Consider the following 18,215-nt stretch of genomic DNA (forward strand, 5'->3'; position numbering starts at 1 on the left):
TTCTCTTTCCTGATAAAGTAAACAGGTAAGTAAAATGACGGTGAACTGTGTTCAGTTAGTTTAGTTAGAGGTACAAATTGCGGGATCGGAGGACAAGCGCCAGATAATAGATTGTTAGCCGTTATTGTTTATTTAATAATCAATTGACAAGTTAATTAAAACGGTTGCTTTCCTTGGGTAAACGGATGTCCAATTATACCTGAGCTACTGGTATATGTAACAGTACATTATCTATTTATCTATGACTGTTTGCGTCCCTGAAAATTATTATTGGTAATTATTTCACATTAAGGAAATCGTGTATATGGTTTAATTGTCCGAAAGAGCGACAATTTGGATACTTTTCCCCTCTTACCTCACAGGTTTAAACAATCGTAAATTATATTTTCAATGTGACTTTGAAATAGTGAAAATTTGATTCGCGTAAATTTTACATACTGTTTTAGGCTCTGATTTGCGGAAAAAACATGTCAGGATGTTGACCACTAATGATTTAATTTTATCCCGGGTCAATTTTCAACCCGTGTCAATATTCTTTGTTACACCAACATGATCACTATTGTTTTTAAGTAGTTTTAATTCAACCAACTTTAATTGATATTCTTTGTTGTTCTTATCTATAATAAACAAACCCACATATTCAACTTAACAACAGATTAGTGATTCAGTTGTACTACAGACAACAATAGCAAATAGTCTTATCAATTGGACCTTTTTATGTTAATGTAATCCCTCTAAAAGTCTTACATAAATTTTTTAATATCGTAAAATTGCTTTTATTTAAATTTTTCCTCTACTAAAAATATCTAGCACAACTCATTTTTGTTTAATGATGATCAATTTGGATTTTGAAGTAAACAAACGAAGTCATAAATTGTATGTATTTTGTCTGTATGTGACTATTTCATCTCAAGTAAAACGGCAAAATGCCAGGGGCAATGTCAGAATGGTGTATATTACAATAAAGGACGATATATTTGATCAAATACCTTGAACCCCCCCCCCCCCCCCCCCCAATTTAACCAATTCTTATGTAGTATCGAATCAAAATCAAATCTTTATCCAACATTATACAGAGGTTGGCTAACATATTAGACTCAACATTAGTCACCGTTGTCCATGACATGTCCATCTATGACGTCACTAAAATTGACTTTGTTTGCAAATGTAAATGTGATAGTTTGCCTTTGTAAGTATAGAGCGCAGGTATATTATATTATATCATGATATATCATTAAAGGTTGCAAATCCATCCTCTAATGCAATTGAAAATGTGTGCAAATGTATATCATTAGTGGTCAAGGGAGTACTTATTTCACATTTTTCCCCATATCATTAGAGGTTACGATTTTTGACCGCTAATGATATAAATCTGAAATTATATCATTAGCGGACGGTTAGGTACTTCGTTAATGATAAAGTTATATCATTGGTGGTCAACATCCTAACCACTAATGCAACATTATATCATTAGTGGACGGTGTATCATTAGAGGTTGCTACAGCGCTTCAATTTGAAAAATATCTCTTTATGACCTATTGGACTCATTCCTTCGACACTCAAGGCTAATTGATGTACAAGTAGGAACAACAAGATTAACACGTACTCAAAAACCATTTTTGTTAACGCAGGGTAATCAAATGCTGTTTCCATTTTTAAATAGCTCTTTATTTTAAATAGATAAAGTTAGCCAGCCAGAGGACGACATTATCTGCTTTTTGACGTCCTTCAAGATGTAAATAGAAAACAAATATTAACATGATATCAGCGATGACTGACCCGAAAAACATATTAAAACTCTGTTTATATCAAAATATGCCCACAATCCAATTTTGTCACCAATTATTTTTCGAGTGCTATTAAAAATGGTATACGAGGGTTGATTCAAAAGTAATGTCACAGATGCGATAAAATTGTGAAAAAGCGGTGTAAAGTGACAAAAATTCATGCTTTGAGATGTCTACCTATTTCAATTAAAATCGAAAAATTTTAATGCTTTGTGATAATTATTTCTGAAGATAATATATTTTGTAGAGCCCGAGGTGGGGATAGTCGCCGCATGCTAGCGACGTCAATTCTAGACATTGGCATTCTGGTAGAATTTCATAATTTGATACTCTGTATAAATTGGCCATGATGCTCTTTCTACATATTTTTGATCATTTTTATTTTCATAATGTAAATAATAACTCTTGTTGTAATCGATGGAATGGTATATTGGATTATAGAATGTGCGATCAGTTTGTCGAAGTCCCTTCAAGAAATCATGAATGTAGCTTTATAATATAGCTCATTATGCAAGGACATAGCCTTAACTTTCCTTCATATATAATTTATTCATTAATATGACATATGCTTTTATTAGATATTGGAACTACGTTGAGGGTACCATATTCTCTAGCTCTCAATTTTAGGGCCATATATCAATTCCAGTACTTTTTCTTGTGATTTCTATCCATGGAAGCAAAAAATGCATCGTATCACTATTCGCATGTCCAGCCTTTTTATTTCTTGATCTAGAGACGAAAGGCATTGATATCTGAAATGCACGGTAGCGTTCCCTAATTTTTTTAAACAATTAGAAAAAGTCTAATTTTTTTAAACAATTAGAAAAAGTCTATATTATAACTGTTTCAAAACATTTTGTTGTTTGAAGCTTTTTCAAATTTTGAAGCTTGTAATTTATCAAAAAAATACAAACCCTAAAAAAGACGTAAACTCAAAACGCGGCGATGTCACGTATATATCATGCTAAAACATCAATACCTTGTTAAGAGTTCAACAAAAATTAATCAAAATTTTAATTCAAATTAGAATTTGGATACGAAAACTGTTGATGAATCATTTTATACAATATAGCACCAGTAAGATTCACGGTGCATAGTGTGACATTACTTTTGGATCAACCCTTGTAGTATGGCTAAGGACCACTTTACCATTACTGCGGTACTTCTTTCTTGCAGGGTAAATTGATATACTTTGCATATATATATTAGTATGTTGATAATTAAAATGACGTTAATAAAACAATTGACGTTAAGTCATATTCCATCCAACTATGTGAAGTACAAAATCGAAAAAGATTTCTTCATAACACATTATGGCTTTTTACTCGAAAACTTTCACAGGAACGAAAACAGATTTATAACGGAGATTTATAACTGGAAAATCTTGCATCTCATTTTTTCAGAAGTCACGCAGAATACCTCGCATATTTTTTTTAAGTTCTTATAATGGTACTTTCATGTATATCACGGATTCTGACATTGCAATGCAAAATCCTTGAAGATTTTTTTATTATTTTTAGCTGTGTAGTGAAACATGACAAGTTACAGGGGAGTGTTTCAAAACAGAAATTCTTTACTTTTTTTTAATTATAGTGGATGAATGTTGCTTTGGCTCGAAGGATTGTATGATTATCGAAATATTAATCAAAAAGTGATGGAAGCAGAAACTTAGGACAAAGTAAAGTAGCTCGTGGTTTGAATACTCATACTGAGTAACATTATTGGCTCAAATAACGCAATACTATATATAATACCTCTTTGAACATACTTGGTAAATTCTTTATGAGTGTATAAAATAAAGTAGCATCGACTCCTTCATTATAAAAATGGTTTTTTGAGTTAGGAGAAAATACCGTTTATCAGAGTAGAAAAAATAAAAATATTCTGATGTAAATGTTGTTTTTCATATGTAACGATTATCAATTAACAACTTTTTAAATATCATAATCATTTATAAAATGATGTTAAGACTTGACACATTTACTCTAGCACAGTTTATTTGCTTAAAATGAGAATGATTCAAACCACATAAAATAAATTATAGCGACGTTTTATAATTATTCCCCTCTTATTAATGCAATATACATCTAAATACCAGTGCAACAAAAAGGTTTACTTATATAAATGATAATGCAAAACCCGGTTTAAATGACGGAGAGACCATTTGACGTCCTTAAAAATATATTCAATAATAGTTTTAGTACTCAATAGTTACATTTTTATTGTCTTTGTATGTGATAAAACCACGTATCGTTTTGTACTATACAGTCCAATAATTTCAAATGACGTCTAATTGGGCGCAGGCGGGGTTTGCAAATTTATATATAAACATTTAATCGTACAATGGTTGAAATTAAAATTATATAGTTTTAAATAAAAAGGAATCATTCTTTAAATATTATGAGGGGATAAGTTTGGTCAGGGCGTGATAAAATCTATCATAAAGCCATTCGGGCTATACTAGAATTGATCACGCCTCGACAAAAATTATCACTTCATAATACTCAAAGAATGATTCCTTATTTCTTAAGAAATACACATAAGAAGGAAAAAAACCAAATATGACAATGTTTCTCCTGTATTGTACCACTTTACTTAACCGATTTAGAAAAGAAATAGGGTGTACCAGTTTAAGCATTAAAATTTTACAAGACAAATAATTTTTGATATCTAATTTGTGCATGAGTTTGTACAAGAGACCATATAAGGATATAATGGTTTTCGTCTTCAATTTAATCAAAGTTACAAAATCTTCAACTACGTTTAGCCATAAAATTTTAGTTGTAGAAACATCTATCTGTCAACAATATGCATTTGCATTATCTCATTTCGATGATACAGGTAAAAGTCTTACCTTGTAGGGTCAAGCAGAGAGCTAATATCAGTACCATATACTCCATGGTGAAAAATAGGCTATTACTGGATAAAATGTATGCTTTATATAGATATTAACTTATTAAAAAATCTGTTTCACAAAGAGGAAGTAAACCGAGATTAACAAACCTGGGAGATGTAACCAGATCAGTAACCAGATAGCCATGGCCTTACCAACTAACTTCATATCTCGGTGAACTTTTTAAATTGCTGTTTATTTCTTAATTGGAAAGTGGACAGGCATAGCTTACATCCACTTTTCTTCGCAAGCCCTCATATTTTGATTCTGGAAAACATGTAAATGTCGGGACCGAACACGGTTTACGCTTCGACCCATGTTTCGACGCATTCATATATCACAAACAAATCAACATTTTACATATGATACATTTCAGAGTGAATGTTGAAATAACCTAATATCACTACATTTAAGGTACAACAATATAAAAAACGAAGGTTTCTAATCATGACTAAGATGCAGGGAAAGAAAATGAAAATTTGACGTTGGTTCCTACTCAGTACTTCAGTACTTAGGAGATATTTTACCAAGATTCACCGAGGCAGAGGAATACTAGTAATTTAACAACAATCAGAGGAATTATCAATTGGTAGAAGTTTAATTACCATCTAATGAAAGGAAATTTAAAAAAAATCCATTATGCACAACTTCAGAGATGATATTCATACTCGATAAGGTGTAATATATGTATACAGTTTCACATATTTTAAAACTAAGAAAAGTTTAAAGTGGAGTTGGAGGCAACTTATCGAACAGAAAATTGAATTCCTATTACGTTGATTTGAAGGTTTAAAACTTGTATAGAAATTTAGAATGGGTTCAAAACCATCCTCGGAATTTTGATAAACAGTCAATTTTGTTTGGAAAATATAATGATAAAAACATTTCTAGACTGCATAATTGCCAAACAATGTATATATTCCTATATAAATGAATTAACTCTATGTCAGAAATTGTATGTTCTAATGATCTGTGTTGCAACATCCGCTTTTAGCTAAGCTAGACTAAAAGTCCAGGCGAGTTTTTCTAATCACTTGTTTATACTACACAGTCTATATCTCGATTTCCTTTATAAATTTTCATTCTTTAACCACTGTGCTAATTTTATTTGGGTGAAAGGATTTCAACCCCTTTTCTGGTATTTTATCTTGTAGAAGAACACCTTAGAAAAATGATTTAATAAAACAAACGATGTTGACAGATTACATTTTATTCTTTTATATGTACATAATGTTAACACTGCAAAAAAATAATACCTCAGCATAATTATGTTATTATTTTACACTGTTCTCTTCCTACATTTCGTATTTTTGTCGTAAGTTGGGGAAATTTTGTCATACAAATATGATACCAAAATATTAAGTTATTAAATTACAAGATATATTGTCATAATAGCAATAAAAACATCTTCAAAAAATGCTCATTTGTACGATTATACGTCGTAATAACTCTATCGTAATTCTCTATCTAAAAGATAACTAGTGCAAAGAAATAAATGACAAGCTATACATACGATCGCGAGCTCGTTACCCGTGGTAATTTTGTTTGGTTCTAATCTTTACCTCGCGTAATAATTGATTTAGCATTTAATACTAGTTGAAATATAATACATGTTTTCCTTTAAATCTCAAAAGACATTTTTTTTATTTTTATTTTTGTTGTTTAAATGTATATTTTTCATTTCCCTTCTCAACAATTATGTTTGGTTTTACCCTCAATCTGGATATAAAATCAGCTGTTCTGATGCGCTGCGATAGCGTATCAAAACAGCTTATTTTAATTAGACTGGCTGTCACTTTAACCCATATTCTATTTGATTTGATATTTTTAATATAGAGAGGAATAATTTATCAATCGATTAGACAGGACTTTTTATTTATGAACATTTGTAATTTTAATATATATATATATATATATATATATATATATATATATATATATATATATATATATATATATATATATATATATATACTTTTCACCCTTTTTGTCATATTTCTGACATAGCTTTTGCATCGATCCTCATCATTTGTACAGAACTTATTTTCACGTAATTATGGCTTATTAATATACTTTATTTCAAACGGTTAAGATATTATTCACCGATTTGTGTTTTATGAAGGAGGCACATCAGATACCGCTGAAACTACAAGGAAAACCAGCGTCGTAATAATTAAGACAATGTTGAATAGATAAAAAAAGAAACAGTCCAGGAAAGCGGACACTTCCTGGCACTTAAATGGAAACTCGGCATCATCCTTGGTTTGAGCCAGTAACCGATTCCACGTGAGCTTCAGGGTTTTGCCTTTTCCGTTGCTTTCTTCCACGTTGACCGTGTCCTCGTTGGAAACTACATTCCCTTTGTCTTCTTCGTTGACCTTTGCGCTACGACAGTTGATTCTGAGAAGCACAACGAAAGTGAATGCCTTGAGCCATCTTGGTACTGCTTTTTGATCCGTTCTGAGGTACAAATAAACGTTTAGAGTGGTGATGATAGTGGCCAAGGCAGCCATCAGGAGAACAAAGGAGATGTACATCGCTATTTTAATAGAAACGGCATAATTTTTTATGAAAGCATAGAAGTATCAATATATCTGTATTTTTTCACTTGACGTTTAAAGATATTAACAGAATCTAATTAAATTTGATACATAATTTTTTTTATATTTCTAAGTAATTGACTTCAACAAAACTTTAAAATAAATTTTGAAATTATATGCATGTATACCCCAAAAATAATTTACTTCATTGAGTATTTAGTTTAAATCATACAAAAAAGTCATATTATTGGTTTTACCTATGATAGGTATTTGGATCGACGTTGTTGGCATGCTGTTCCCGATCAGGGTTAGCAGCACTGCTTGGGTCAATAAAACCGTCAGGATGTAGGATATCTTGCACCCGGATTCTGCTGGCACAAGGAAAACTACGTTTGTCAGAAGAGAAATTACAACCACTGGGTAAACGACGTTGTTAACGTAATATCTCGACAGGCGCTTTAAGATCACCTTGAATTCCACCTGCGAAAACTCTTCACCATTTTCCGTCAAATTTTGCGTGTTTCCACGCAAAGAATGCAAAACCCATTCCCCGTTCTTTTTTAAATTTTTGGTGCTTTCTGAAACACTGTTAAAAGCAACGGCTTTATTGGTGAAGGCAAAACTTAAGACCTCAATTGAACACATCTGGTAGTCGAATGGGTAATAAACGACGTTGAAATCACAATGAGTGACGTAAAGGCCAGGCGGTTCCCAGCGAACCTCACCGTTATGCTTCACTTTGAAAAATATCTCATCATGGCCTAGTGGACTCATTCCTTCGACACTGAAACAAATATTATTTTTAATTGAGTAAATAGTGTGAACCCTCAGATTTACGCGTTTAGAAAAAAGTCTTTTTTTTGTTAATGTAGGAGTATCTGCACACATTTCCATTTCTATAATATTCTTTATGGAGAATATGTAATATATAGTATACACATTACGAGTTATCAATGATGAGTTCTGGGCGCCAGATTTTGTCCTGCTTGGTGTAAATATATTCTATGTCGCCCTTGGCGGAGGCATTCCAAGTCAACCGAGGATCTTCCCAAGTCTGCAAAACATTGTTAATATGCTTATAACAGAACAATAGTTTTGCAATGTGTACATATGATATGAAATTTTCTTAAAGTCAATATTATTATCATGTATAAATTATATTGTTCTATGTCAAATGGCCTTTTCGATATTATTAAAACTCATTCTTTGGTTATTATTTACACTATTTATTTTTTAAAGTCAACGAAAGTTAAATTTTTTTGATGATTTATGATCAATCTAGCTTTAAAGGTAGCGAGCATTGCATAAAACATACATACAATTTGTTCTGCAATTATCGATACTTTCATTGTTCGCTTGAAACATCAAAGGTAGCGTTTTATTGTTTATATTTACATTTTTCTTTTCCAACATTATTGAATAAATCATAAAGAGTTAGTTAAAGTAAGTAAATTATTGTGAATGTACGTAACAACATTAGATAGGAAAAAAATTAGATAGTTCTTCTTATATTGGATTTTGAGTATGACATCATCATGATCATTTCGTGCAGTCCGTGATTTTTGTAGGATGACTGGGCCGATTGATAAATTGATTAGAAACGGATAACGTAGATTTCACCCCTGTCAGTTTTACATAGGCGGGGAATCAAATTTTTCTTAAGAAATAGAGAATATACTCAGTGATTGTGAAAAAAGAGTATATATATATATATATATATATATATATATATATATATATATATATATATATATATATATATATATATATATATATATATATATATATAATAAAAGAAAAAAAGCAACACTAACTGCAAAAAATAAGCGTAAGCGCTTTCATTGTTAAAAATCTTCACGTCTGATTTTTTATCGGACTATATGACTTTTATAATATTTATATTTTTATCATATTTTTACCGGACAGTGAGAAAATACTTTTGTGATTTGGATATATATATATATATATATATATATATATATATATATATATATATATATATATATATATATATATATATATATATATATATATATATATACTAGTATATATCTCCTAGTGTCTTTGTCTGTGATAACACTAAGAATCGATTTTGTACTATACAGTGCAACAATTTCAAATTACGTAATGTTGGTGTCAAAGTGGGGTTCGCATACTTATAACATTCGTACAACTGCTGAAAATTATATAAATAAAAGTAATAAGGAATCATTTTCTGAACATTATGAGGTGACAATTTCAGTTGGGACGTGTTCAGATCTATCGACCAAAACAATCACCTCATAATTTTCAAGATAATGTTTCTTTAAAAGCCTTTTCTCTGCGCATATTTAAATTACTCTGTACTATTATTAAGAAATTTAGTAAGAAATATTTGAAACCGAGCTTTTATTTCAAAATGTACTTACAACCGTTAGCCAGCCAGAGGAAGACATTATCTGCCTTTTGAAGTCCTTCAAGATGAAAATAGAAATAAAAACCCATAAACATGATATTAACGGTTATAAACCCAAACAAAATTTCAAAAAAGTATTACCTTTGTACATGTATATAACAAAAGAATACTCCCATTCCAATTTTGTAACCAATTCCTTTTGCCAGTGATATTATAATAATTGCAGTACTGCTCTCTTGCAAGGTAATTTAATATACTTTGCCGAAACTTGAAAAAAGTAAACGATATACGCTACGTCATACTTCATCGACTTATGTAAATTTGCCCTGAAAAAGAGCAGTACTAAATTAACGATGAAGGGGTTAATTGTTTACACACTGTATTTTTAAATTCCTTCAAAGGCGTTTATGTATATATGATTTAGTGTACTCATTAACATCTATACTTATAAATTAAGGCATTTTGCAAATAAACTACAAAATGCCTGCACCAGAGTACTTGCTTACACCTTTGGTATTTCAACACGTGTGAGATGATGTCTGTAAGATATAATTGAATTTTAACTGATGAGTTATCATTGTGAAATTAATCAAAAACCTTCTTTCATTTTCGATAAACAAGCCCGAAATAGCAAAGGTGGTGGACACGCTCTGGTGGATCCAAGTCAGGGATAGTTTGTATCAAAATATATACTTACAATGAAATAATATTGAATGATTACGCAAAGAGTGAATATATTTACTGTGAGCCTATTTAGAGAAAACAGAGAAGTTAAGATCTGACAAAAGTTGAATAAATAAAATGAGAAAATTCGTTTCTTTAGTGGGCGATTTTATTTTTGATTCATTTTTTGATACACATACGCTTGAGAACTTTTTAGAACGGGGTAACCAAGAACGCGGATTGACTAATTAACGAAAAGAGTAGGACAAGTTCATCATGCATCGCGGCCAGGTACCTTGGATCGGACTTCTATTAATACTAAAGTTAATAAATAAAATGGAACAATTAATGCGATTTTAGTATTAATGGAAAAAACTTTCCAGAACGGGCGAGTTAACCACCGGCCAAATCTGACAACTTTGGTTTGAATTATGTAGTAAATCGGTAATAGTGCATAACCTAGCGTGTTTTTATACCACGACAGATAGGTTATAAACCTTATACATTGATTTGTAAACATTAATTAACAGATTAATGTACGTCTATGAGTTTAATGGGGATGCCCCCACCTACAGATTGTTTTTCAAAAGAGCCTTTTATCTCAATTTCTTATTTGGGAAGATCAATACGAATAAATTGAAAATTGACCAAAAGAACCAAATTTAGAAAGAGAGATACACTAAATACCAGTTCAATGATTTGAAATAAATACTATTATAAAAAAGTTTATTTTTTTCAGTCAGCTGCAACAAACAGGATTAAGACAACGTACATGTACATTTGTATATATTAACAATTTCAGTTTATTTTTTTCATCCCTGTCCGCTCCTCTAAATATCCAACAATGCAGTTTGTTTTTCAATCAATTTTAAAGTAGAAGATAAGGAATAAATCGGACAGAGAGTATATACAAATATAAACAAAACTAGACTTGATTTCGTTGCGAGCAACGAGGAGGTCTTCCGCGATTTTTTAAAGGTATTATGACCTTGACTTTGATATTTGACCCTTTATCTACTTATCGGGGCAACTACAACTATTTTTATGGTTGAATTTTGTTAGGAACATCATTCTCAGCATTTTTATTCTATATTGATTTTCAAAATGATGCTTTTGATATTATTTGTTCTGTTTGAGATATGTTATCAAAGTTTGGGACTTCTGGCCCCTAAAAATCCCTTAAAAAAACCCTAATTACGGATTACATGATAAAATAATTATAATTTATTGTTAAATAAATGTGAGATGAACATTATTGCTTCCTAAACATATAACAAAATAATTTTCAGAGAAGTGCTATAAAAGAAAGACTTCAGAGCCTTTATGGCCCCTAAAAATAAAAAAGATATGTCTTTTGATATTAAATATATTTTGTTCAAAAAGAGTTTAGAAATTCTTTGCCGTTTTTGAGCTATTTTGTAAAGACTGTTTTAGGGGCTGACCCCTTATCTCCTTATTGATGTCATATGACACAATTTCGATGGTTGAATATTGACAAGCGCATCATTCTAAGCATTTATAATTCAATATTGCTTTTCAAAATATTTTTCAGTAAAGTGCTATGGAAGAAAAACTTTAGAGCCCTTTTGGTCCCTAAATTGAATGGCCAGCCCCTTTTCCTTGATATTATTTGAAAAGTCTTTTGATTTTAAACATATTCTGTTCAACAAATGTTTAGAAATTCGTTGCCGTTTTTGAGCTATCTGGGATAGTACGTTTTAGGGGCCGACCCCTTATCTCTCTATTGGAGCCAGATAACGAAACTATTATGATTGAATATTGTTTAAAATATCATTCTAAGCATCTTTTATTCTATATTGCTTTTCAAAATATTAGCGCATATGAAAGCGCAGTCTCAGAATATGCGCATTTATCTCAGTATACTTTCCATGCTCATTCCGGATTTATCCGGGTTGCACATGCTGAGTTCTAAAATAGTTTTTAACTAAGTGCTTTTCTATATTACGTCATATCCTCCTTTTCAATCTTCACGTCATACAAACTGGTAGGTTAAAAATTTCTCTGTTAAATTATCATTATTTGCCTAACAATTTCTTAAAAATAACATTCAAAATTTTTACATCTTTTTGTATACGCTAACTTTAAATTATTATTCGTTGTTGGGATTTGCAGATGGCAGTTAATTTTATCGGATTGTTGTCTTTCACCCAAACTTGTTTACTGTGAACTGTACACACGCCATATTCATCGTTACAACGTGGGCTATCGGGCCACGCTTCTTTTTGATTACGTGTCAGTAGTTTATTTACTTTTTTAGTTGTTTAGTTTGACTCTTTTTCATTTAAAATAATTTGACAATTGTTTCTATATTTTTATGGTAATACCACCAACGCAAACTATGCCTAAGACTAAGTCAAGGCCAGTCCAGGCGACCTCGACTCCACTCCGCTGCTAGGGATGATCCCCAGACAGTAGTGCAGGCGAAAACCCCACAGGCACTTACAAGCCCAGTTGAACAGTCAGCGCCACAGGCGCCCACAACCAGCGTTTGCACAATAGTTCCGGTCACTGAGCCACCCGTGCCCACAGGTAACTTAACTCTTGTTCCTCTTGACTCGAACCACACAATCCTGCCCTTACCTGTAGGGTCTACTCAATTTTCTCTGGGATACTATGTTGACCCTAGCACTAGGGATAAGATCATATCTGGTAAATACATTAACTTGGGGACATTGCTCGTTAGGGACCCAAACAAATCTCATGTTTCATCCACTCTTGCAATAGATGCGACCGGCCAATTAATTGCCCAACCTAAATCTCAGCACAAAATTCAAAACATTGATCGTTGGACAGATGCATTCATTATCTTCATGAGCATTTACACAGCAGCACATCCAGAAAAATACAACAATTCTTAAAGTTCATGCATGACATTAGGCTTGGAAGCCAGAGATCACAGGGCTGGCTCACATATGACGAACAGTACCGCCTTAGGGCCTCCATTAACCAAAACACAGATTGGGGTGTAGTTGATCCTGAGTTTACTTTGTTTCTTATATCTGTGATAATTATCCTTTTTGAGATATAACTGATGGAAGTTTTGGACTTCTGGCCCCTTAAAACCCCTAATTACGTAACGCATGATATAGAATTTTATAATGTATAGTTTTATAAGTGAAAGATAAACATTTTTGCTTCTTAAACATATTACAAAATATTTCTCAGTAAAGTGCTATGGAAGAAAGACTTTAGAACCCTTTTGACCCTTAATTTGAGGGACCAGCCCCGTTTCTCTTGATATCAAACGAAAGCTCTTCTAAATATAAATTTAATTTGCTATGTTATGTTAAAATATTTTCAGAAAAAGAGATAAAGAACGAAAACCGTTCAAAATCACGTCGTTTTTTCAAACTCGATTTTCGGGTCCAGGCGAGTTTCTACGCCTTTGAAGCCAGACAACCATAAATACCTTTAAACACATCTACAATCTTTCGTCTACAATCCCTGAAAATTTAAATTCAATATCTTTTTTCGTTTAGGAGGAGATAGCAGGAAAAACCGACCCTCTAAAAATCGCTAAAACGTCAATATCTCCCGAACGGAAATGACGTCATTAAAATAAAAAATTGTATATAAGGTTTAAATTAATATCTACAATATCTGAAATTTTCACAAAAATCGGTCGAGTCATTTTCAAGGAAAAAAAAAAGCGTAAGGAAAAAAATAATAACTAGAGCAAAGCTCGTTGCAAAGCAACGAGTGGGTATTCCGTTAGTGTCGAGAGTAAAGCTAGAAGTTCCTGTAAGAAGCAGAGATCTGAAACCAACTTCAAGAGAAAATTGAAAAGAAAAATTAAAAAATCGAATAATTCTTGGTACGACTAAACAGTATCTGAATGATTTTAAGAATGAATTAACAGAAACCTTTACAATTTCCAGAACGACTTAATAAAAAAAAATCCCGAATGTGTTCAAGTACGAATTAACAATTTCCGATTTTTTTAGGAACGAGTTAATTTAACTTAGAACATAACACTATTTTCTGAACCAAAAAACGTGGAATTAAAATTTCCGGAAAACTCAATTTTTAAATCCCAATATCTCTGTAATGCATCGTCTGATTTTAAAACGGATTTCAGTTTTTAATTAAGCTTAATAAAAGCTCTTTTGTTGCTTTATAATAAATATCAAATTACTGGTCAGAGAAGAGTTATCATAAAAAGACTTAGTAGTCCTTGTGGCCCCTAATTTGAGGGGCCAGCCCCTTTTTCTTGATATCAAATAAAAGGTCTCGCTAATATAAACATATTTTGTTATACAAGTGTTCATGAATTGTAAACCGTTCTCGAGATATCTGTACAAATGTGTTTTAGAGGCCGACCCTTTAACCCCTTACCAGGCCCACTAACAACAAAATTTTTGGTATCACATTGTACAGAACATTATTTTGAACAACTTTTGTTCTACATTGCTTTTCAAAATATTTCTCCTTTTTCAGATATTAATGATCAGAGTTTTGAGTTTTGGCCCCTTGAAACCCCTTATTACGTAATATATGACTTAGGTATGGTATTGTATAGATGAACAGCTGTACAATGAACATTTTTGCTTCTATAATTATTAACAAAATATTGTTCAGTAAAGAGTTATTGTAAGAAGACATTAGAGCCCTCTTGGCCCCTAATTTGAGGAGCCAGCCTCTTTTTCTTGACGAAAAATTAAAGGTCTTGTAAATATAAACATATTTTGTTCACCAAGTGTTCACAAAGTGTTAACCGTTCTCAAGATATCTGTATAAATGTGTTTTAGGGGCCGACCCTTTAAATCCTTAGTGGGGCCATCATCAAAAAATTTAAGGTGGCATATTGTACAGAACATTATTTTGGGCAACTTTTGTTCTACATTGCTTTTCAAAATGTTTCTCCTTTTTCCGATATAAATGATCAAAGTTTTGAACTTCTGGCCCCTTGAAACCCCTAATTACGTAATATATGACTAAGCTATGGTACTCTATAGATAAACAGTTGTACAATAAACATTTTTGCTTCTATGATTGATAACAAATTATTGTTCAGTAAAAGGTTATTGTAAGAAGACTTTAGAACCCTCTAGGCCCCTAATTTGAGGGGCCAGCCCCTTTTCCTTTATATCAAATTAAAGGTCTTGCAAAAATAAACATCTTTTGCATTACATTATTTCACAAAATATGTATACATCAAAAGATATTTCAGAAAATGTTCAAAAATTTCGTGGACAAATTTGGTGCTTATTTTCAGGTTCAGGCGAGCTTCGAAGCCTTCAGCAATTTTCATAAGTGAAGGCAATGGGGTACATCTACAAACATTTATCTACAATCCCTGAAAATTTCAAGCTTCTACCTTGATTAGTTATGGAGGAGATGCGTGGACAAAATGACCCTTAAAAATTTACAAAATCGTCAATACCTGAAACTGGAAGTGACGTCATAAGTTTAAATTTTAATAACCCCGAGTATTTACGTTACCAAATAAGTTCTGAAAATTTCGTGTAAATCGTTTGAATAGTTTTTGAGATATAAGCCACAAAAAAGTCAGAGGAAGAATAATAATGAAAAAGAATCCGAAGAAAAACAATAGGGTCTTCCGTTGGAAACGGAAGACCCTAATTAAAGGGAAAGAGAAAGAAAGCAACATAGGCGTCGGAACCGGGGGGGGGGGGAGCTAGGGGGGGCTTAGCCCCCCCACTTTTTTTGCAAAGTTATACCTAACCATTAGAAAAATAGCATGATAAAGGGTTCAGCCCCCCCCCCCCCCCCCACTTTTCTCGCAGGATTAGTCTAGCCCCCCCCCCCCCACTTTCAATTTGCTTCCGACGCCAGTGAGCAATAACAATAAGGTCTTCCGTTGGAAACGGAAAACCTTAAATATCATCTAGTGACTTAAAATTTAGAAATGCGATACTCACCATATCATTGATTGAGAGCAGATGAAATTCGATACCGACATACGTGATATTAGACGGTCGTACATATTTGTTGTAAGAGGCGTTAAAAATGGCGGTATGAATGTCAGTTGCAGTTGTGGTGCTGAATTCCCCCGTAGAATCTAAAGACAGAAGATGCCAAGTTTGTCTTTTTTGTTGTTCAAAATGTTTTATTAAATATAATTTTTTTAAAAAAGGTTTAACTCTAAAATGAAATTTTAATGCATATTCTATAAGTTTTGTTTTAAGAGCAAACAATTGTTATTTTGAAAGAAAAAAAACCCAGAAGTGATATCGTCGTCGATAATAAGAAGAAAAGCTTCTGGTGATTACATCGGGTTATCTGATGTATTCATCTATAGTCTGTTCCAAGTTATTGTTTCCTTTACAATTAGACGATTTTTGGAAAAATGGAAAAAGGACAACGTACAAAATACAATTAATTAACATGAAAAAAGCGTAAGATTTTTTTGATGACATAAATCACAATATACTCGGAAACTTTTAGGGAAACAAAAACAGATTTCTTACGGAGATTTATAATGGAAAAATCTGATATCTTTCTTCATTTGAAAGTCACTCAAAATACCTCGCACAGGTTTTTAACGTTATTATTCGTCCACTTTCATGTATGTTGCAAACCCTGTAATAATTTTACATGTTTACTGACACCTGAGGGGTGTTTCAGATCAGGAAAATGGACCTTTTTCTATTCAAGTAAATGAATGTAGCTTTGGCTTGATGGTACTTGTGATTATTGAAATGTTCAGCAAAAAGTGTTGGAAGCAGAAACTTAGGAAAGAGTAGAGTTGCTCCTGGTTGTTTTGAATCCTTATAATCCTTATTCTGAATAATTTTCTTTGCTCAAATAACGCAGTTTGTATGAAACTAAATTACATCGAATCTTTCACCATTTAATTGGTTTCTGAGTTAAAACTAAATACAGTATATCAGAGTGGGTAAAAAATCCAAAATAAAAATTAAAAAATATGAAATGCGATATAGATTTCAGTGCATCAAACAGATGTTTATTTTTACGCACGAAAACCAAAATAAGAATATCAAATGCAATTTTACTTTCGATGCATCAAACAGAGGTTTATTTTGAAAATGGCGAAGATATACTTTGACATCCTCAAAAATGTGTTTAACAATAGTTTTAGTACCCAGAAATACATATAAGAAGAAAATAATTGCAACAAAATGTTTCTACTATATGACATCACTCTGTTGATTACGAAGAGAAATAATATGAACCAGTTTTAACATTAAATGTTAATTGTTTTATGAGATCTAAGTTGCGTTTGTACAAGAAACCATATTAGAATATAATGGTATTGCTTCTTAATGTCTCCAATTAAACCAAAGTTACATAGTTTTCAAATACGTTAAACCCTGAAAAGTCGGGTTTTTTTTTAAAAATGCCTCTATCTGGTGAAAAAAAGATTTCAATTATCCCATTTAGATGATACAAGTTTGGATCTTACCTTGAATGGTCAAGCAGAGAGCTAACACCAGTATGATAGACTTCATTTTTAAAAAAAAAAGTCTGATATTTGAGAAAATGTATGCTTTATATAGTTATAAAGAGGAAGAAACCGCGATCAATCAACAAGCCGGGAGAGCGTGTAACCATTGGTCAAAATAAATATCAGATAAACTTCTTTTATGTTATATTGGTGATCTGGCTGGGAATATCAAACACATTACAAATGTTTGTGAATAATGTTATTAACATCAAACAGATATATTAACAGAGCACAGCAGTTGACATTTGACACTGATCTCTGCTTTGGCACCAGGAAGTAACAATTTCATGTTTAAAATTTTATCTGCTATTGTATTGTTATGCAGTTTAATTGAAATATAAAATTGTGTAACCAACACAAAGATCAAAACACAGTGTTTGATGTCTGACATGTGTCCAACATCAAGAATACATATATTGCACTTCACTGCAATAGTTATTGTACTGAGTGGGATTTAAAATGTAAAGATTGTCAAGCATAAGTGTCT

The 18,215-nt window shown here is 31.9% G+C and overlaps 1 protein-coding gene across 3 annotated transcripts; it reads right to left on the reverse strand.

Moving 5' to 3' along the window:
- Window positions 1-5,872: 5,872 nt before the first annotated feature.
- Window positions 5,873-17,802, reverse strand: LOC105338319 (neuronal acetylcholine receptor subunit alpha-3). Of its 3 annotated transcripts, none has more exons than XM_066075544.1 (6): window positions 17,687-17,802; window positions 16,182-16,321; window positions 9,629-9,673; window positions 8,165-8,274; window positions 7,478-8,004; window positions 5,873-7,219 (listed from the first exon to the last, which is right to left on the reverse strand). In XM_066075544.1, exons 1-6 carry the CDS (start codon window positions 17,730-17,732, stop codon window positions 6,795-6,797), a joined length of 1,293 nt encoding a protein of 430 aa, XP_065931616.1. In that variant the 5' UTR covers window positions 17,733-17,802; the 3' UTR covers window positions 5,873-6,794. The 3 variants fall into 3 exon arrangements, with proteins under 3 accessions (XP_065931616.1, XP_065931617.1, XP_065931618.1); XM_066075546.1 differs by having other exon boundaries at window positions 6,890-7,140; XM_066075545.1 differs by lacking the exon at window positions 9,629-9,673.
- Window positions 17,803-18,215: the final 413 nt, after the last annotated feature.

This window comes from Magallana gigas, chromosome 2 (assembly GCF_963853765.1).
Source record: "Magallana gigas chromosome 2, xbMagGiga1.1, whole genome shotgun sequence".
Classification (NCBI taxonomy): domain Eukaryota; kingdom Metazoa; phylum Mollusca; class Bivalvia; order Ostreida; family Ostreidae; genus Magallana; species Magallana gigas.